A 22795-nucleotide genomic window follows, 5' to 3' on the forward strand; every position below is an offset into this window, starting at 1 on the left:
TTGTTTTTGAGTTTATATTTCATATGTTCAATACTATTTACTGGTCGTATACTAATCATTTTCCTTTCATCCTTTTATGCATGACCATCGCATACGAGTTCGAGGGACTCGTCTTCCTCCGCATTCGGTGTTGGGCTAAAACCCCAACATAATCTCCCTCGCATCAGCTCTGTCCGCAGCAAATAAAAATTCTGGGCTAAAAGCCCAACAGCAGCAGCAGCAGTCCCTCAAAAGTGGGCTGGCCCATTTGATAATCATTGGCCCTTTCATTTTATTTTTGTGCACATTAATTTGTATTTGCAACTAACTTTTGTTTTTTTTTTTAGTTTAGATAAATCCTAATGAATTAGTAGGTTTAGTTTAGGAATGGGTAGTTAGTTTAAGGAAAAGAACTAAAGAATATTTTGTAAACATCTTTTAAGGTCATTGAAATTATGCATACTTTTAGCCGAATGTAGTTAATAAAACATAATTTTGTTTATACTTCTAAAAAAAGCAAAGTCAATTAGTACCTCATCGTTTAGTTTGTTTCAAGTATTTATTAAAACATTGCACAAACTCGCGTTTTCTTCTATTCATATATTTTATGCAAATCTTATTTTAAATAGCATTATTATCTAAAGTCTTTGCAACATTTATAAGTTTATTTTAAATGGCATTTGAAGTTCTTTTTATGCAAATCATTATATTTTCTATAAATCTCATTCTAAATAGTATTTTTATTTAAAGCCTTAGCAACTTTTATAAGTCTTATTTTAAATAACATTTAAAATCTTCTTTTATGCAAATTATTATATTTTCTCTACATCCTATCTTGAGCAACATTCTTATATTTTTCTTAAAAACCTTAGCAACATTTCTTAGCCCCCTTTTTCTTAAAATTTCAGGCATCTTATTTAGCATTAATTAATTAACCTAAGTTTGGCCGGATAACCGTAAGTTAACGGATTCTAAAGGATGTCTAACCCCTTCCCTTTAGGATAATATAGAGCCCTTACCTAGAATCACATTAGTTAAGCAGACTATTAATTGAGGTTTAGTTTTAACTTTGCCTTAGTTAACCATCTAGGTGTCCTAATTCACCGTTAAATTAATTAGGTGGTGACTCCTTAAAACAAAACAAAATAGGAATCTCCAATATGTTGTACTCCTAAATCCACCCGGTTAAAATGGGGTACGACACCCCTGAACTTTGAAAAATAGTTCATCCATGCCCTTCGTTATACTTTAGGGCCAATTATACTGTTACCGTTATACTTTGGGCCAAATATGCCCTTGAGTTTAACGGCGTGCCACGTGTCGGTCTCTCAGTGGCCAACTTATTTCCCCTCCTATTTTTCATCCGGATCAAAACAAATACAGACCCGACCCAATCAATTTAGTACCCCGACCCGTCAATAACATATCATACTCGAATCTGGGTCACTACAGATTCGATCCAAGGATTGTTTGGCACATAACATACACTCTCTTCCTCTCCTGAACAAGAAAAGGAGAATGGTGCTTCTTGAGGAGTTGATCGTGCCACATTGAAACCGGATTGTAACCAGAAATCACCACCACCCAATTGGCTCAAACTCAAACCATAGCCTTCTTCTGAACAATCACCTGACTTTCTATTTCCCTTTTTCCTCTTATTAGCTCTGCTCATGCAGGTCCCATCATCATCAGCATACCTCTTCAAGCTCCTACCTTTTTCCCAAAATTCATCCTTGCTTTCTTTCCTAGCTTCGGTTGAGGATGGCGGTAGACGAATATTGTTCTGCTTGAGTGAGCAACTAGTGTTCTTGGCTTCAATAGGCTTCTCAACAGAAAGGCTGCCAACTGGCCTAATAGATTGGGACCTTGAGGTATCTTTTCTAGCAAAACTACATGGCAAGTCCAATCTTTGTGTGCTCATTGAAGAGAGGGAAAGAGAGAGTAGCGTTAGATATGTAATTGACGGGTTAGGTTTAGATTTATTTGGGTATGATATGTTATTGATGGGTCGGGTACTAAATTGATTGAGTCAGATCTATATTTGTTTGATCCGGATGAAAAATAGGAAGGGAAATAAGTTGGCCACTGAGAGACCGACACGTGGCACGCCGTTAAACTCAAGGGCATATTTGGCCCAAAGTATAACAGTAAGGGTATAATTGGCCCTAAAGTATAACGAAGGGCATGGATGAACTATTTTTCAAAGTTCAGGGGTAATTTTGGCCCTTTTCCGTTTAATTTTTGCCCTTCAAATTGGTGATCTTTAAGTTTTGCCCTTCACTTAATACCCCGAGGTTGTGGGTTCGAACCCTAGCTCAGTAACAAAACAAAAAAATTCGCAAGGCAGAATTTTGCAACTTCTATCCATGTGCAAATTCTGCCTTAATCTGCAGCGAAATTCTGCTTCAAGGGTAAAAGTTAAAGACAACCATTTTGAGGGGCAAAAAATTAAAGACCACCCCAGCGAAGGACAATCCTGCAAATGGCCCATTATTTGCTATGCGGGGCGGGTTAAAAACAGGAAAAAAATCTACGGAAGGCTGGTTGAAGTCTTCGCGGGTTTAGACCAAACCCCACCCCGACCCATTGTCATCTCTAAGTCGGTAAAATTAGGATTGCAATCAGATAACCTTATCCATCATAGCCAAGTAGAATGCGCCACATAGGACAGTTGAAGTGGCAAGCAATGCCATTGCTCCATTTTCCACCTCTCGTGGAAAATGCCTTTCTACATCCTCTCATTCTAAGTTAAAAATCTCTCTCCTCTCCAAAACCACTCCTTATCTATACCATACTCTCATTCAACACACCCCTAACAAGACAGGCAAAATTATGGCTTCTACTTGTGCAGTTTCCATGGCAATGCCACTGAGTCAGAAGAGACAACCAGCAAGTGTTGAGGCTTTCTTGAAGCCATTGCCAGTTAGGCCCTCAAAGACTACTACTGCAGCAACAAAACCAGTAGCAAAGTTTCAAGTCAAGGCTTCACTTAAGGAGAAAGCTTTGACAGGATTGACAGCAACTGCACTGACTGCTTCCATGGTCATTCCCGACGCAGCCGAAGCAGCTGAAGGTGTTTCACCATCCCTCAACAACTTCTTGCTCAGCATTACTGCAGGTGGAGTTGTGCTTGCTGCAATTCTTGGCGCAATAATTGGTGTCTCCAATTTCGATCCTGTCAAGCGGACTTAAGAAGCATAATTCTTATATCTCTCGACTTTCTTCTTGTAATCTCTCTCATGTTTCCAGTGAACATCTATAAAATGTTTACCAATCAATTCTTGTACCTTTATTTTAGCTTATTTCTTTACATGAACGCACCTATTAAAGGAAACACGGAACTATCATTTGCTGCCCTCGCACTGACTGCAGAGAGGAGTACAATTAATTCTGGTTTATGTGCTAACATCTCTGCCTTTTCACCAAGGAAATAGCAATAGCGAATAGTCATAAACCTGTGAATGACTTGTTTAACTCTTGGGAGGCAAGCTGTGCTTTACCAATAGCTGAAGAAATCCAGCAAATGCAAATGATTACATGCCTTATAATGTCTCCCCACAGACGTAAAAATGAGCTTCTCTGGACTTGGAATCCAAATTTTATATTCTAAAATAAGAACAATTGAATGAAATTCCATTTCATACATCTAAAATAAGAACAGCTGAAAGATTATTCCATCCAAGTTGAGTTTTCAGTTTTCACTCACAAGAAGGCAAAAGTGAGAAACACAATTGCTGAACGAGGAGAATATTTAGGGGGTGGGGTGGGGCATTTACCAAATCAATAATAAAAATTGTCCTTGTTGATGAAGCTAATGAAAGAAGTACTGCAAATTCAACTCATGAGAAGGCGTGAAAACGTATTCCTTCCAAATCAAGTGGATACTAAAGCTCACGTTTGACCAGTAAGTGGGATTTCTAAGCAAGAATGCAAGTAATGTATCTTTCTATGGTAATGAAAACAATAATCACCTGACTACAACAATGACCTTCTGCCGACATCTCTCTGAGAAGAGGGCCAATGGCTTTCCTAAAAATGGTCGCAATAAGAATCTCTTATCTCACTTCCCTTCATTCAATATAGACGGAATTTTGAAATTAAATCACGGAGATGTCTGCTTTCTACAGAATGGTTCACTTTATCTGCCTTGACAACTGTAATCTTCACCCTCTGCTCATCACCATAAAGTTCCTCTTTGATTTTAAGCCTGAACATAAATTGTCTGAAGAGACAGTTTCTAATAATTTCAGAAAATCTGGTATCATCAGCCTCTTCATACTTCATCATGTACAGCTCCTTCGCAGGACAGCCCAAAATCTCTTCCCCAGATTCCTGGAAAGTTGTCACCCATGTCAACCCAGTATGATCTTGAATTTGAGCTTGAAGAAGGTATCTGTAATCACATTCCTCAAACACCTGATTGCACCTATCACATTGCCATCTGGAGTTTCCTGACCTGGTAACTTTCTTATTACATTGTCTATCTCCAATCATCAAAAGGCAAGCAGTATAACAGAAAGTGTCAGTTTTGATGAATGTTATGGTTGCCTTAACTGTAACCCAATCTGGTTTATCTGACCTACCAAGCCCTTCATCCTTGATCTGAGAGACAGTCTTGCGTATCTCATTTTTTGATCCTACAGGCATGTTTTCCCTAGATATAGACTGAGAAGCAATGTCTTTTCCTCCCTGATCAAACCACTGTCTTAGAGTCTGAGCCTCTGTGAAATCTGGATTTATGAACAATTGAGTGGAAGAAATGGTTCCAATGGATTTCCCAGTGAAATCACTAACTTTTGCAGCTTTAACAGCTAAAACAGGAGAAAACCCAGCTTCTGCCAGTTCTTGCAGATTTTGTCCTTCCCTGTTACAGAAATCTCCCCATAGTGTCAGCTCAACGCTTCGCCCAGACTGATCCTTTAGATTCAAGATTCTTCTTTGAGTTTCCATTCCATTCTTTCTCAGGATAGGAACAGAAGGATTGATTGCTGTCACAATTCCAATCACATCTATGATTGAATTGCTTTCTGCACTTTCAATTTCACTAATAGGTCTAAATGAGAACTGCTGTCTTGGTATAGAGGGATCTTCCTCTGGACAGAGATCTACTGTTGAAGTTGTCTCCAAAAATATTTCCCATTCATTCTTCAGATGGTTGAAGTTCTTCTGAGCAGGTTTCAAGCTTCCTTTTGATATCATGTACACTTTTCCAGCTTCAATTTTTTCATAAAAGCGATCAACAACAGCATTAAAGCAAGTGACACGTATTTCACCCCCATCAGAGTCAAGGAGATCAAAGGAGAAGACCTTTCCATCTCCTCTAGAATTATTGTAGCGACGTAGATCCCCCTTTGCAGTCACTCTAGCCTTAATAGCCCACCGACCCTGATAGGGGTTCAATGCTGCAATTGGAATAATGCGGGCAGGTGCTTCATTCTTCATGATTGCCCCATGGCTTTTGTAATTTGGAGGAGGTTGGTATGCAGGTTGAATTGCAGGTGGGTAGTTCTGCATGCTATTACCTGAATTTTGGGCACTCAAATTCTTACTGTTAGCAAAGCTTGCTTTCCCAGATCTTTGAGCACTCAAATTGTTAGTGTTAGCAAAGTTTGCTTGGCCGGATCTTTGAGCACTCAAGTTACCATTGTTACTCAAGATTGCAGACACAGAAGCTCCATTAGATATAGTTTTCTGACCTCCTGAATTAGATTCTACAATCACGTTGGGGTTCCTAATTATTTCACATTCTGGTATAATAGTTTCCATGTTGAGGACAACAATGATTCTGCAAGGGAAAACAAGACAAACACTCAGCTCAAGCTCCAATCAAAGGTATAATCCAAAGAGAAGGGAAAAAATAGGATATTACTCTCTTATTACACAAAATAGACACTTGTTGATCACCTAATAAAGTACCCTATGCACAGAAATGCCACATTCTTCTAATCTATGGGAAAGTATTTTCACCACCCAACCCACGATGACCCAAGGCAAAGATGACACAACTTCGGTAGTGCAACAATTTCCACGGGGAAAACTGCTTCATGTTTCTACACAGTCCTAAGTCTATGTAGAGAACATTTAGAAAGCTAACACCAACCAGAAATGAAACAAATATTTAAAAATATTGACAAGAAACTTGTGCTTTGTTATGTTGCACTGTGCATACTACGGAGTAACTCTCAACCAATTGAGCCGATAACAAAAACAGTTTCCTTCCATCTATGTTGCTCGGACTCTTCAAAAATGCCGATGGGTGCGTGTCGGATACTCCAAAAATAGTGTATTTTTGGAGAATCCATCACGGGTGCGGCAACATTTTTGGAGAGTCTACGCAACATAGCCTTCCATGGCATCAATTCTAGCTAAAGCTAAAACAAAAAAATCAAAGCCAAATCTATCTTTACGTTCGGAATGACTTGTAAAGGGATGATAACACAAATGCACATACAAGAAAAAATTGGAGAAAACGCAACGAAGTTCTATGTGTTTACTGTATTTTGCATAGACGTGCTTATCAAAATGACTAAGGATAATTCTCTATCACGACATCAACATTCTAGTTAAAGCTCAAAACAACAAAATCCAAGCCAAATCTATCAAAGTTACAATCGAAATGACTAGTGTATGAATGATAAACACAAATGTCCCCACAAGGGAAGCAGGAAAAAACATAACGAACTTCTATAAGTGCCTTTTTTTTTTTTCTTCATACAGAAATAAGTGCACATCCACATCTTTAAGGAATAATTCTCTACCAGGGCATTGACATTCTATGTAAGCTCAAAAAACAAAAACGTAACCAAATCTATCAAATTTACATTGAAAGACTTTGCATATGGATAAAACCGCGGTAACACTAATACTCGCACACCGGAATAAGGAGCACACATAACAATGCAAATATCGCAAGCTTTATATGAAATCAAAAGTAGAAGCAAATGTAATAATCTCAACTGTACATACAGTTTTATAATTGAAGCTCGAACAAAAATGACAAATTCATACTTGAGAGTTTGAACAGTTTAGAAGCAAATATACTCATCTATACTGTACATATAGTTCTATAATTGAAGCTTGAAGAAAATACTCCCTCTGTCCCAATTTATATGATACTTTGCTTTTTGAGATTCAAACTATTTGACAGAACCAAATTGATATGAGAAAAGTTGCAACTTATAGTACTTTTCAAATAGTTTTCAAATATATAAATTTTTATCTTAAAATATTGAGTTAATACAATTTAACTTCAAAGTTTAGTCAAATCGACTCTCGAAAAGAGAAAAGGGACACATGGAGTAACAAATTCATTTTGAAGAGTGTAGAGGCAAATGCAATCATTTATGCAGTGTTAAGAAAATAATAATAATGAAATTTCATACTTGCGATTTTGAACAGTGCTACAGATATATTCAATCAACTGAATAACGGACGTTTTCCTGACGCGCCCATTTTTGACTCTGTCATTAAGCTGAGTAGCTAACATAGCTTGCTGAGTCGACTCGGAATCAGATAGCGTAAGTCGGTAGCGTTCCTGTGTGGTGCCGATTAGCTTAATATCCAACACCTGCACTACTGGCTTTGAGTTCACGTCACCGCCGTTGATCGCCGTGATCGCGTTTGCCGTTAGGTTTACCGGCATTAGGATAGCGGGTATGGGGATGATTTAAATTTGAGAGTGTTTTGTGAGGATAGTGTGATGAAATTTCGAGTGAATGCTTTGAACTGAGGAATTTATAGAGGGTAGGTGGATAGTGGAAGGGGGGATAAAATGGCGGGTTTACAAACCGACCCATGAGAAAATGACCTGGTCCAAAATCCAAAATTCGAGTTTTCTTCATTTGGCCCAGTTTTCTTCGTATAGTCCAAGGATTTGTGGGTTGTGGGCTTTTGTATCTGTTGAAACAACAACAAATGGCTGAGGGTGTGTTTGGTATGATGGAAAATGTTTTCCAAAAAAATATTTTTCTAGAAAATAAGTGATTTTTCTATTCATTTTCTTGTGTTTGGTACGCAAGTTAGAAAATGTCATTTTAAGAGCATTTGCATATACTCAAAGTAAAACTACTATGACGTTTTTGAATTCGGAGTGTAACTTTTGGTGGTGGGGAGTACCGGTTGGAAGGTGCGGTAGGCTGGGGGGGGGGGGGGGGGGGGGAGAGTGTGGGTGTAAAAAAACCTTTTTTGAAAAAAAAAAAATAGAGGGTGGTGGGGTTTCGGGGTTGGGGGGTAGGACTGGGTGGTATAAAAAAATAGAAAAACATTTTCTGTCATACCAAACTCACCGTAAGTGTTATAACCCCCAGCTTGAAAGATGGCTAAGTGTGTGTTAACACCTCCTTAGAGGTGCGTGAGGGGCAACAAAAAAAGTCATCTACGTAGCTTTCATAATGGCTGATTGACCCAGAAAATCAAATTTTCTATTTTTTATTTTTCCCTAATTCTTTTCTTTCTATAAATGACTCTTCCACTTTCACTTCATGTGATTTATTTTTATTTTTTCGTATGTACATGTGGTTAACATGTGAGATTTACTCGCTCTTTCCACTCTAAAATACGATAAAACCAAAGATTATATACTGAAATCGTGATGAAATCTGACCAAATGGGAGCTCAATTGCTTCAATGCTCTAAAACTAGGACCTCTTAACAAAATGGGGCAAACATGGCGTCCCTTATGTTTTTCTTTGGAAAAAACATGTATAATGGCAGTTGATACCTTTTTAAAGCTTTTTCGGGACAGTGAACACACTTACGTATCACATAATAAGCATGGAGTTTTAAAACCTAAATGTTATAATTCGGGGGTAACGTAAACAATGCATAGCTTAAGTATAAAACTAATAAAAACGTGATAATTAGGAGATTTTTTATCCGTTAGGTCTTTTTAAAACTATATTCATATTTGTATATTATTAATTCTTCTTATAGCAGATTTATCAAGAGTGAATTCTGGATACCCTTGAAATTTACAAAAAGTGTACCTTCTCCACAAAATTGCCAATGTTGACCTAAAGCCCGTTTGGATTGACTTATAAGTTTGTCAAACCAGCTTATAAGCCATTTTTAACTTATTCGAGTGTTTGACAAAATAGAAAACAACTTAATTAAAAAGTGCTTAAAATAAGCCAAAATCAAGAAGTTGCTCAATCTCAACTTTTTTTTTTTTGGCTTAAAAGTCATTTTTTTTAAGCTAATCCAAACGGGCTCCTAATCATCACATTACTAGAAAACCGATTGTACAATAAAAAAACAAGTGGCTACTTGTATTGCTTTTAATATATTCCCGTAGCTTTAAATGAGAACTTACTAATGTGGCCAAAGACTCCATGACATCAACGGAAGAAGGAAGAGAGTGGGGAAGGAAAGACACTTTGGAGATCATTGGGATAGCTTGTGCAAGCCAAAAACCATCTTTAATTTAATTTGACCAAGCTTTTAACCAATCCAACCATCGCCAAGATTGAACATGCATTTCATATAGTGTGAACATGCAGTCGCTCTGAAAACGCCATTTTAGATTTTTCCTGATTTAATTAGGTTAGCCAAAAAAATCAAATTAACAAGTAACAGAACCCAGATGCATGATTACAGAAAGGCCTGAAACACAATAAACATCAGAATAACCTATTATTAATTAAACAAAATTTTCATCTCTGGATTTGAAAGATAAAAGAAAAATGTCCAAACTCTGCTTCTACAGCACGAGGCAGACGCTAAAAAAACCAACAGTAAGGGTTTTAGTAGAACAAAGTATTTTTGGTGTTTCGAACATGAGAGAATTATGGTTTGCTCTCTACACAACAGGGACTGCAGCAGGTAGTGCAGCAATCTCTGTAGGCACCACCACTGTGGCCGCCTTGATGTAATCTTCTTCCTCCTTTGGAGGGTGGATTGTGACAAGATCTGGAAGAGGAGTTGTTGGACCTTGCTTTCCTTTGGGATCCCAATCAAGCATGATCTTGACCTTGATACCAAGTACTCCCTGCAAAATACGAAATTAAATCCAAATCACCCGCAATATGGGCATAACTCAAAAATACATGTTAGATAATCCCTCCGTTTCAATTTATTTGTCCGGTTTTGACTTGAGACGGAGTTTAAGTAAACAAGACTTTTCAATCTTGTGGTCTTAAACTAAAGATATGTATAAATGTCCTTTCATCTTGTGGTCTTAAACATGCCATGTGAAAAGTTGGAATTAAAGAGTTGCCAAAAAATAAAAGACATTTTTTTAAAAGGACTACAAAGGATATTAAGACAAACAAAGAGGGAGTACTATTTCATCTTCAACCTTAGGCAGAGCAAGAACAAACCTGTCTCAACAGAACATGTCTTACAGCCGAGTCAATGTACTCATTGACAGGCTGACCCGAAGAAATCATGTAGCCATCTTTGAACTTCATGGCTTTAGCACGTTGTGCCCTCAGTTTTCCACTCACTATCACCTGTCCAATAAATCAAATCAGGTGCCAACATATTTTACACATCATCCAAAACAATTGAATCAAGCTTCATAGCTGCATACCTCGCATCCCTTGGCTCCACTCTCCATAATAAATCTCAGAACACCATAGCATGCCCTGTTGGAGATAATGAATTAAGCTTTTGGGCACAATACGAAAGAGATTACGTGAAGGACTGAAACCCAAAAATATTTACATACAAAAGTTCAAGACAAGATTTAACATGTCGCGATCCAAGGACAGAGATGTAAATATTTAACAACTCAACATGTCATTGGCAAAGCTACACTTGGTCTGGTCATCTTCCGACACAAATTTGGTATTAAGTAAACCTATTTGCTTTATAGATGACAGAAGTTGGAGACGAGATACATGCTTGTTAAGGGAAATCAAGGCTAGGAACAAGGTCTGGAATGTAAATTGGATATTGAACTAAAACCTGCTCTTCTCAATTTTAATGATGATATAAAAACAGTTCTCAGCAATATGCCTCTATGGTTACTGCATGAAGACAAGAACATTTCACAGTAATAAATGGTATGATATAGTCACCATCCAACACAGGATTGGTATCATAAGATCAATTGCTTTGTGGATGACATATACATGGGACTTCTCACAGGACCAAGAATACTGATAACACAAGCACAGAAAACAGTGGGATAAAATAGATACAAAAATATTATTGATTGCTGATACTAAAAAAGCATTGCAGACCAACAGATATTAAGCATTAAAAATATCACATATTATTTCTGATGATGATTCAACATCCGGATCAATATTATTACCTCCTAACAGCAAGGCCACCAAGGAGCTTGTAGCGAAGAGATTCGGCCTGAGCAATAGCACAGAGTCCCCTGTTGTTAACCTTCTCAGCATACAGCTCCACAGTGTTCTCTGTAAACTTGAAACGCTTCTGGACAACTGATGTTAATTCCCTGATTCTCCGACCCTTCTCACCTAATACATAAATCGGCTCAAACAAAAATGCATACTGCCAATAAATCAAGTCATAAAAGGCCAATCAAGAATTCAATCCAACAAGGCTAAAAGGCCTCTTACAAACACAATCTTTGGAGTGGATTAGTTTTAGTGAGAGATTGAAGTCAATAACTACTGATGTAACTTGATGTTGTTAAAGTGATACAGGTAAGTTATTGAGAGGCGAAACTTAACATCTTTTGTTCTTTTCCCCATACAAATAAACTGTCTTGTAAGTTCAAGAATAGTACGTCAGTATGTAGTGTGAGATTTGAGAAACCATAGTTTTAGAGAGGGTAGATTGGTTTTGTAGCCCTTTATAAATTTGTCTTTAGTTATGTGCTTCTTACAAGAGATCTTTATTTTTACACATAAGAGATAAATGTTAACACACGAGATCTTGGTCATTCTGTTCTATTAAAATTGTAAAGGATTGTGTTCACCCATTTCCTCTTCTAGAGGACCTCAATATTGCTTAAGAAGACAAACATTTAGTATGGGAATAAAATGGGCATGTATAAGATGAAAAAGACATGCCCTTTTTCTTTAACTAATTCTTTTCCCTTCTACGTTACTCCAGACCTCACTCCAATTCCTTTTCTTTTCCAATCTGCGCTAGTATTTGTGTAATAGCTACCAGGGAAATGAAATGGAGTAATATCATTTAAGACTGATTGCCAATTAGATCTCAAAACAAAATGCAACTTTAAGATATATCAACAAAATACTAAATCAAACAAATATTCCTATTCAAACCATATTTAAGTAGGGCAAATCATGCACTAGCTGAACCAGTAACGAACAATAAGGAATGGGTTCTAGGTTTTAAGACTTACATGAATTTTAAATCAAATGGAATTTCCACATTAAATACAACAAAACACAACTACTCCCTCCGTCCCAAAATAAGTGTCCATTTAGCTCATTTCACGCCCATTAAAAATCAATCAATAAATAAAATGTATAGTTTACTAAATTACCCCTCTTGACTATTAAATGTTCCTTGATAATTGAGCACTATTAAGAATTAGTTATTCTATATAAGGATATAAGTGGAAAATGATACTCCCTCCGTCAAAATTTAAGTGACTTACTTTGACTGGGCACAAAGTTTAAGGAATACAATGAGACTTTTGAATCTTGTGATCCTAAATTGAAAATGTGTGTAATGTACGAAAATGTCGTTTATTTTGGGACAAATATATATTTTTGCAAAAACGACACTTATTTTGGGACGGAAGGATTTAGTACTATGTCTCAATTACAAACAGTGAGCTATACAAATCCTGTACAATCATTCTACCCAATCAGCCAAATCATTTCCCACAAAATCACTTTAATTAACAAACAACAAAATTGAAAATAGAGGAATTACCAAGAACATTTTGAGTACGTGTAGCTCTGATAATGATCTCAGTCCTCACAGGAGTTACTCTGACCTCTACTCCAGAGTATCCATCCTCTGCCAGCTCACGTGTCAACACTTCATTCAACTCAGCAAAGAATACTCCATCTGCCACAAACTGAAACCAAAAAAAAATAAACCAATTTATGATTAACCTTCCGCTTTTTGCTGATCGGAAGAAAGGAAAAAAAAAAAGAGATAACCTTTCGTTTTTTGCTTATTTGAGTGACGTGAGGATCCATTTTCGGAGGGATTGATAACTTTCGAGTAGTAGTTCAATGTTGGATAGTGCGGTTGGCTAGGGTTTTTGCGGTTTGGTAGATGTGTGTTAAGTACTGGGTAGAGTTAAGAAAATGGGCGTTTTTGTTTTTCTTTATGAGACTCAATGGGCTTTTGATCTGTCCATCATGTGAACGGGTCATTTGCACCTTTGTCCCTATTTTGTCCTGGTCTTTAATTTTTGTCCCTCATAACAAATATATTTTTGCGTAGCATAAATTTATATTTTTACATTATAATATTTCACAAATTATGTCCTACGTGACTTCAGTTTCTAAAATAATGCATGCCCCACTAGACATAAGTTCTATTGTGGGGAGCAAAAATTAAAGACCAGCCCATTTGAAAGGAAAACCGTGCAATTTCTTCCATGTGAACCGGAAGGCAAAATTTCTTTAAAGGTAAAAGTAAAAGTCATGTGGGGCATAAATTCTTTAAAGAAAAAAGTCATGCGGGACATAACTTGTAAGATATTATAATGTGAATATATGAATTTATGTCCCGTAAAACAAAAATTTGTTATAAGGGAAAAAAAATTAAAGATCGGCACAAAATAGGGCATAAGTGCTAATGACCCTGAAAAAATAAGTAAAAATTTCATGGGGCGACATATTTTGGTCGCCTCATTTAATTGATACCGTCTTGTACTTTGTTTTGCACGAATATCTAGTATTAGATAACTTTAGACAAAACTGATTGTTGTTGTTGTTGTTGCTGCTGCTTCTTCTTCATCTTTTTAGTTGTTGTACAATAGTATTTTTATACTTGCGATTTTGAACAGTGCTATAGATATATGAATAAATTTTTAAGTAGATGGAATAGAAAAAAGGTAAAAAAAAGTTTGTGATTGAATATAAGTGATAAAGTGGGGCAGTTGGCCAAAAGGCCACTTTGAAAACTTATTTTGCCAAATGGCCACAAGTTTCAAAAAATTGGTGGAACAACCACCATTTATGACGTTAGCATGTCAGACAGTCTTGTGTCAAAGTCTAGCCCCAAAGTTTTGAAAACTACACTTTGGCCCCCAACCCCCAACATTTTAATTACCCCAAAAAAGAATTAAAAAAATATTTCCCTCCAAAAGCTCCCGATTTATCCACTTTTCATATCCCGTTTCCGGCGAAAGTTCTGGCTTTTCATCGGAAAATTAGTCCCCCGCGACTTAGTATGGCGTGGATTGCAGTCATAAACCATAGCCTTAGTCTAAATTATAGATTTATTATGGCGTCGATTGCAGTCATAGACCATAGCCTTAGTCTATTATAGATTTATTATGGCGTCGATTGCAGTCATAGACCATAGTCGTAGTCTATTATAGATTTATTATGGTGTCGATTGCAGAATATATTATAGTAGGTGGAGATTACATGGGCGAATGGGAGGAAACCTCAAAATGTTAAAAACTTAAAATTGGATTTCTATGAGCAAGGTGACAGGATTAACCTGATAGAGATAATGAAGAGTGTACAAACAAAAAATTAAGAAAATTAAAAAATAAAAAATATAAAATCCCAAACCTCAAATTGCACAAATCGTCAACAAATTTTACTCTGTTTCTTGTAGGTCACATAATGCTCTATGGAATATATACAGGACAAGAATGTAGTCACAAGGATTCAAGAAACATCAATACTGCAGTTTGCATAACTCTGATATGCTGCAATATACTCTATGCATTTTGTAGCATATCAAATGCAAATTGCAGTTTGGTGCATGCACTGTGGAATCAAATGGTCACAATAATAAGCATAAGTGCGATCAGGATATGCTACAGACTACAAGAGGATGAGATACATCAATGTCTCACTGATATACATGGTATACTAATCTGTTGGTGGTTAAGCATGATATGTATTTTGACAAATCTTCAGTGTGTGGTATTAGCACTTTATGCTCATTCCACTGAGGAAATGCCAAGATATGGAAAGTGTTTTGATTACCTCTTTTATCTCATTGATCTTCACTTAAGAAATGATATGAGCCTTATTGAGATTGGAAGCAGCACAAGATTCAGGTTTTGCATGGTTTTGATACTAGTGTTGTTGATACAATGGTGCACTAAGGACTCAGACTTGGGACATCATTTGGCATCAACATGGGCAAAAAGATGCAGGTCATGCATGCACTCAACACCAGCAATATACAGAGATTGGAAATGCAACTATAGGATGTTGAATATACATGATATACTGCTGATATACAGCAGTATACAAGGCAATTTGGAAGAATTTTAGCATGATTTGAAGCAGATTGAGATCACTCTAGGATTTCTAATTTCACTTTAAATAGTTTTAGTTTCAGTAGTTTACTTCTCAGCAATTTGTAGTATCAATTCAAGACAACATATAAGTCTTGAGTTGGTCACTAGTTTAGTTTTTGTTCTTTCATTAGCCTTTGTGGCGTCATTTGTAAGGACCTTTGCTTGTTTTGCTTTGAGAAAAATAAATAAAATCAGCCCTGGGCCAAAAGCTTAATAGACTTTATTTTTTTAAAAAAAATTGCACAAATCTAAGGGATCGTGGATAGGTATACCATAAACCGACTGTCGTCAATAGCTAACAGTTAACATTTAGGTTCGACTTCACACACGGTCAATAATTTTCCACATATTATGTGTAGACCAAGGACAATATTTGTCTAAAAAGCCATAAGTAAATAAAATAAAATAAATAAAAGGGCATGCCAAATTTAAACATTATAATAATACTTTAATACACCATATGAGAGTCCCCATCCATTGAACACATGATCAAAAGAGTTTTAGGACAAATAATGGTACTTAAAAGGCCAATATTTGTCTAAATAGCCATGAATAAATAAATAAAAAGGGACATACTACTATCTAAACATTATAATAACACTTTAATACATCATATGAGAGTCCACATATATTAAACACATGATCAAAACAGTTTTAGGATAACTAATGGTACTTAAAAAGCCAATATTTGTCTAAAAAGAGCTATAAATAAATAAAAAAAAATATAAAAGGAAATACCACTATTTAAATATTATAATAACACTTTAATGAATCATACGAGAGTTCCCATCCATTGAACACATGATCAAAAGAGTTTTACAATAAGTAATGATACTTAAAAGGCCAATATTTATCTAAAAAGGCCATAAATAAATAAAAGGACATGCCACTATTTAAACATTATAATAATACTTTAATACATCATGAGTTCCCATTCATTGAACACATGATCAAAAAAGTTTTAAGACAAGTAATGATACTTAAAAGGTCAATATTTATCTAAAAAGCCATAAATTAATAAAATAAAATAAAAAGAGGACATACCACTATTTAAACATTATAATAACACTTTAATAAATGGCAAAAGTCATAGATAGCCCTTTAAACTTTGCCACATTTTCCTCTGGGGTACCTAATCCGAGGGTTGTACCTATTGGGTACCTAAACCAGTCCAAATTTGATCCCATTAGGTACCTTTTTCACAATAATCAGCAAAATTAAGAGAGTGTATTACACTCTCCATGACGTGACAACTTTGTCAAATGAAAACATGACACGTGGCGGTGGGTCCATCATAATAATTAAAAAATAAATTATACACCCCCCAACTGCAAAAGAAACCGCCGCCGCTCCCCCATCACTGGCCACCGCACCACCACCCCCAACCGCCGTCCCCCCACCCCACCAATAATTTATTCCCCTTTTCTTCTCTTATTTAGATCTGTCAATGTCTTTACAAGACCCACCAACCTTCAATGAAAGGTGAGATAAAAAAGAGTCATAGTAATGGAGAATCCCCATTTTTTCCGGTGAACAAGATGATAATGCTACTTTTCAGATCTAAAAAGGACAAAAAAAATGGTGGTAAGAAATAACATCCAATTCACAAATTAATTTTATATAAATAATTAAAAGAAATGAAGTGCTATAATGAAGAAGAAGAAGAGAAAAAAAAGGAAGGAGAAAATGGAGCTTCGCCGGAAATGGGGGGGGGGGGGGGTGGGAAAATAGTTGGATGGAAGAATTGAGGAGGAAGACCGGTCCAGTTGTCTTCCTCTTTTTTTTTTAAAGTTAATTTTTATAAACAAAATATAAAGAAACTAAAAAAAAAAAAGAAGAAGAAGAAGAAGAAGAACTGAAGAAATGGAGCTTCGCCGGAAATGGAGGGGTGGGAAAATAGTTGGATGGAAGAATTGAGGAGGAAGACCGGTCCAGTTGTCTTTCTCCTTTTTTTTTAAGTTAAGTTTTATAAACAAAATATAAAGAAACTAAAAAAACAAAGAAAAAAAGAAGAAGAAGAACTGAAGAAATGGAGCTTCGCCGGAAATGGAGGGGTGGGAAAATAGTTGGATGGAATAATTGAGGAGGAAGACCGGTCCAGTTGTCTTCCTCCTTTTTTTTTAAGTTAATTTTTATAAACAAAATATAAAGAAACTAAAAAAACAAAGAAAAAAAGAAGAAGAAGAACTGAAGAAGACAGAAGTGGAGAAGACGAAGAGGGAAGGAAGGGAGATGACTGACGCAAGGGGGGAGGTGATGAAAAGTGGGGCCAATATTTTTTTATTAAATTTAATTAAAGTCAAAGAGGTAAGTTTTTAATCAAAAAAATAAAAAGAAAATTAACATTTCTGAGTGGGTCACGCGCCCAAGGAAAGTGTGGTTCACTTTTTTTGCCACATCAGCAAAAAGTATTTATGTGGTACAAATTCAGAGGAGTTTAGGTACCCAATAGGTACAACTCTTGGTTTAGGTACCCAGAGGAAATGTGGCAAAGTTTGGGGGGCTGTCTATGACTTTTGCCTTAATAAATCATATGAGAGTCCCCATCCACTGAACACATTATCAAAAAAAAAAAATAAAAAAAAATAGGACAAGTAATAATACTTAAAAGGCCAATATATGTCTAAAAAACCATAAATAAATAAAAAGACTTGATACTATTTAAACATTATAATAACACTTTAATACATCATATGAGAGTCTTCATCCATTGAAAACATGATCAAAAGAGTTTTCGGACAAGTAATGGTAATCATAACACTACTATCCAATTAGTCTGATAACAAGTTATTGTTCCCAAAGCACAACATTGTTCTAAGGATAATCATTACTTGTGCTTAAACTCTTTGAATCATGTGTCTAATGGATGGGAACTCTCCTAAGATATATTAAAATGTTATTATAATGTTTAAATAGTATCACATCTTTTTATTTATTTATGACTTTTTAGACAAATATAGGCCTTTTAAGTACTATTACTTGTCCTAATACTATTTTGATCATGTGTGCAATGGGTAGGGACTCTCCTATGAAGTATTAAAGCGTTATCATAATGTTTCATATCTTTTTTTATTTTATTATTTATTAATGGGATTTTTTTAGACAAATATTGGCTTTTAAGTACTATTACTTATCATATAACTCTTTTGATCAAGTGTTCAATGGATGATGACTCTCATATAATATATTAAAGTATTATTATAATGTTTAAATAGTGGCATGTCCTTTTATTTTATTTATTTATGGATTTTTAGACAAATATTGTCCTTGGTCTATATATAACATGTGGATAATTATTAACCATGTGTGAAGTGGAGCCTAAATGATAACTGTTAGCTATTAACGACGGTCAGTTTATGATATACATATCCACGATCCCTAAGATTTGTGCATTTTGGGTTTTTTTTTTTTTTAAGCAAAGTCCACTAGGCGGGGATGCCTAGGGTCAATTTTATAAATTTTTCTCAAGCACAATCGTCATTACAACTGTAGCCCAAGCTAATAAAAAATGCAAGAATTAATCTAATGACCAACTTAAGACTTATAGCATGTCCTAAGTTGGTATTACAAAAGGAAAAGCTAACAAAGAAGTAAAAACCTAGAAAATGACTAAAAGTACTGAATGAAGATAAAAAATTACTTTTTAGTGAAGTGATAAAAAAAAAACTTTTTTTCTGAGGTGATAAAAAAGTTTTTTTTTTTTTTTTTTTTTTTTTTTTAAGCATAGATGCCCAAACTCCGTGTTGTTGTATCTGCTCGTATTGCTATTGTTGAGACCTGTTGTACCCAAAAAAATATGTCGAGTTGCTCACTGGACAAAAAAGTACATTTGTTTTTTTCCTTTAGTGATAAAAAAGTACTTTTTTCCACTTCCAATAGCTTGCTTCATGTCCTTGTATGTTCCAACTGCTTGTATAAAAAAAATGCAGCACTTGTTCGCACCAGCTGTAGGTAGAAAAATGTAGCAGCATCTGCTTTACTCCTTGCGCACCAGCAACCAAGAAAAATCATCCTCCATTCTCGCCTAGTTGCACTCCATAAAGAAATTGCAGCATTTATTGTATCAAATATAATGCAACATCTTGTATAAAAATATGCAGCAACAACTGCACAATTATATCCTTTGGTAGCCTGAGAAGTAGCATCATTGCACTGCAGAAAACCAGTTAAAACTTCTACAACACAGCCTGTTCCCTTGTATGTTCCTTTGTAAGTTCCAATTTGCACCAGTTGCTTGTAGAGCACCAAAGCTGTTGACTGTAGTAGCAAGTTGGACTCACAAACAATCACTTCATCTGCTAGCTGAAAAAATTTACACCAGCAGTTCCCCATCACGCAGAAACTACGCACACACCCTGCACTTGTTTGCACCAGCTGCATAGATAACCTTATGAACCAGAAAATCAGCCCCACTTGAATCAAATCATCACTTGTTCTGACAAGTTCAATGAAACAAATTTTTGACAACTTCCTAAATATTCCATGGGATAACAGGTCTTACAAGTTCCATTCGTCAACACCCTTTCAATTGTACGAGCAACAAGTGCTAATATCAATTGTCCAGACATCAATAGATAGAACATGTACTTAACAGTGAAGCCTGCAAAAAAACATTATTAGTGAAAAAAGGCACCACCATACTCTCCTCCCTTAGGATTTGAGTATAGTGGTATGATATCTCCATTGCCATCAAATTTTGCGCGAGTGTCATAACACGATAATCCACTCCTTGCTACACACACCCTCAAATATGGACACTGCAGTTTATCATTGTTGACAATCTTCCTCGCCTCAACATATAGCTCCCCAAATTCACGAGCCTCAATCGCACCACTGTCTAGAGCATAGTTTGACAAGTTATCCGCGAGTCGATTTCCTTCCCTCATTATGTGCACCACTTGGAAATTAATATTTACCAAAGTGGCTAGTATCTCCTCCATTGCATCAACCAGTACCCAAGGTGGCTTCCAATTCCCATCAATAACATTATTAAGCATCAACGAGTCTATTTCCAAAATCAAATTACCAACATTGTGCGCAACGCAATACCTTAGGGTTTGGGTTTTTTTTTTTTTTTCCATTAGACTAGTGCAAATTCAGCATGCTTTTCATTCCAACGGTCGCCTTTATTTCTCTGGTTTATAATCGACCAAAAACGTCTAAAATTGTCCTAAGCGGTGAGTTATTATAAACTAAGGTGGCTTATTTTCGATTTGGCTTATAATTGACCCAGCACACCCGGCTTTATTTCGACTGACGGACCACAGATTTCTTTACAATGGTAATAAAATAAAAAATTCTTAAATTTACAACCTTAACAATACATCCTTCTCTATATAAAACCAACCCAAAGTTCAAACTCCTCCATTGTCTTTTTACTTGAACAAACTCCTCCATTGTCTCTTTTCTTGGTCAAACTCCTTCGTTATCTTTCTTGATCAAATCCTCCATTCTCAGATACATAACCATCACTTTCAACTCTATCTCCTTCATCACCATCAACACTACACTCATCAATGGGGTCTGAGTAGGACTCAATCTCAGCTTCTACACTTCTTTTTCTTTTTCGATCTCAGCTAACTTCTTCACCTCTTCTTTTTTTATCCTTATGATTCGCAGTAGAACGGGTTTGAACCATATCGCCAGAACGGGGGAGTATTTTTCCTCCTCTTCCTCTCTACGTAGGCATTTATACAATCTATATATAAACAATACAGACGTTGTTGAACCACGATATAAGAATCATCACTCTCAACAGTTTCAACTATATCTAACCATGTGTATCTGAACCATCCTAAACCGAGAGGTGGCGGTTGTATTTGAACCATCCTCAGATATGGACTTTATTTTGCCTGTTTTTCAGATAGGGACTTTATTTTGCCTGTTTTTCAAATAGGGAATAAAAATAATCGATCGAAAGTTTATTAATAGACCATAATCTACAAAAAGCAAAAACACAAAAAGAAAGATTGAAACAAGCAAAATAAGTATAAATAACACACATTTCGACGGGAAAAAAGGCAAAACTTCAAAGGTTTTGAAAAGAAAGCAGAACTTTATGAACACTAGGTTTTTATCAAGATCGAATTTTTTTTTTAATCAAATCATACTTTTAAATAAGCAATATGGATCTTAAAATGCTTCGCCACTTATGCAAAATTAATTAACATACATGAGGACGACGATTGGAGAGCTTCTGAGCTCTACAGAGAAGAAAAATCGACTGGAGAGATTGAGAAGAGAGTGAAGTGGACTTATGCATATTTTAGGAGAAAGAGAGAGGGTTTTTTGCACATTTTAATACAAGTGTAAGGGGAGTAAGTGTATAACTTGAAACATTCAAACTTTTAAAAATTATGAAATGCACTCCATGCCCTTTTTTCTAAACCCTAATTTCGAAAAAAAAAATCAGTGGCCTTATTCCCAATTAAAACTTGAAAGTAGCCTCGTTCACAAATCTTCTCGAGTAACTTATGTGTAGGGGGTGGGCGTTCAGTATTTTAAGTTTCTGGTTCGGTAATTGAAAATAGATATCAAATACCAAACCAAAAAGATTCGATTTGATTTGGTAAATTCCGATTCGGTATTTGGGATTTACCATTCAAAAGAGAATCGATCAATAATCTACTATACTAATTTTAAAATGAATTGTCCACTGCTCCATGAAAAAAGTAATTCAATGCTTCGTACATAGCTTTTGAAGCAGAATATGTCATGCAAAAGTGCAGTGCTACCAATTGTAGTATGTCAAAGTACATCATCTCTTTGGGACTGGACAGAAGATTAATGACTGCGTGAGAAGACTGAGTAGTGAACAGACAATCGGTCTTTAAATATTGAGCAGAAGCACTACTAAAAAAACAGTGAAATTCGATCAAAATTTTCGATCACACGCGGTCGAAAAAGGCCAATTTTCGACCACAAGGCATGGTCGCTAACAGGTAGGGTGAAATTTTTTTCGACCTCACGTGGTCGAAAATTTTCAACCTCACGCGGTCGAAATAATTTTTCTACCTAAATTACGAAAATAAATTTTTCGACCACGGGAGGTCGAAAAAGTTATTTTTATTTAAATATTAATAAAACATTTCGACCGCACGCGGTCGAAAATATTATTTTTATACAAATATTCTGAAAATAATAAAAAAATATTTTCAGAATTTCGACCGCATGAGGTCGAAATTTAGCAATATTGTTGCCAGATTTCGACCTCATGAGGTCGAAATTCAAAATGTTGCCCAAATTTTCGACCTCGTGCGGTCGAAATTTTAATTTCTGAGTACAATTGCGACCTTATGAGGTCGAAAATTATCAATATCTGGGTGAATTTTCGACCTCATGAGGTCAAAAATCTGGAAAAAAAATTCCAATATTCAGCTGCTTTTACAGCAGCCCATACCTGCCAATCACACTCATCAACCA

At 35.9% G+C, this 22795-nt stretch overlaps 3 protein-coding genes across 3 annotated transcripts; 1 reads left to right on the forward strand and 2 right to left on the reverse strand.

The window, feature by feature from the left end:
* The first annotated feature begins 2714 nt into the window (after window positions 1–2714).
* On the forward strand, window positions 2715–3257 carry LOC132640860 (uncharacterized). Its single transcript, XM_060357654.1, has one exon. It carries the CDS (start codon window positions 2812–2814, stop codon window positions 3169–3171), a length of 360 nt encoding a protein of 119 aa, XP_060213637.1. The 5' UTR covers window positions 2715–2811; the 3' UTR covers window positions 3172–3257.
* Window positions 3176–7703, reverse strand: LOC132640859 (replication protein A 70 kDa DNA-binding subunit A). Its single transcript, XM_060357652.1, has 2 exons — window positions 7362–7703; window positions 3176–5764 (listed from the first exon to the last, which is right to left on the reverse strand). The coding sequence occupies exons 1-2, from the start codon at window positions 7619–7621 to the stop codon at window positions 4054–4056; spliced, it is 1971 nt and encodes a 656-aa protein (XP_060213635.1). The 5' UTR covers window positions 7622–7703; the 3' UTR covers window positions 3176–4053.
* Window positions 7704–9592: 1889 nt separating this feature from the next.
* LOC132640861 (small ribosomal subunit protein uS3x-like) lies at window positions 9593–13197 on the reverse strand. The gene is made up of 6 exons (XM_060357655.1): window positions 13038–13197; window positions 12805–12952; window positions 11237–11408; window positions 10508–10562; window positions 10296–10427; window positions 9593–9964 (listed from the first exon to the last, which is right to left on the reverse strand). Exons 1-6 carry the CDS (start codon window positions 13074–13076, stop codon window positions 9776–9778), a joined length of 735 nt encoding a protein of 244 aa, XP_060213638.1. The 5' UTR covers window positions 13077–13197; the 3' UTR covers window positions 9593–9775.
* Between the last annotated feature and the right edge of the window lie 9598 nt (window positions 13198–22795).

This window comes from Lycium barbarum, chromosome 5, assembly GCF_019175385.1.
Source record: "Lycium barbarum isolate Lr01 chromosome 5, ASM1917538v2, whole genome shotgun sequence".
Taxonomy (NCBI): Eukaryota; Viridiplantae; Streptophyta; class Magnoliopsida; order Solanales; family Solanaceae; genus Lycium; species Lycium barbarum.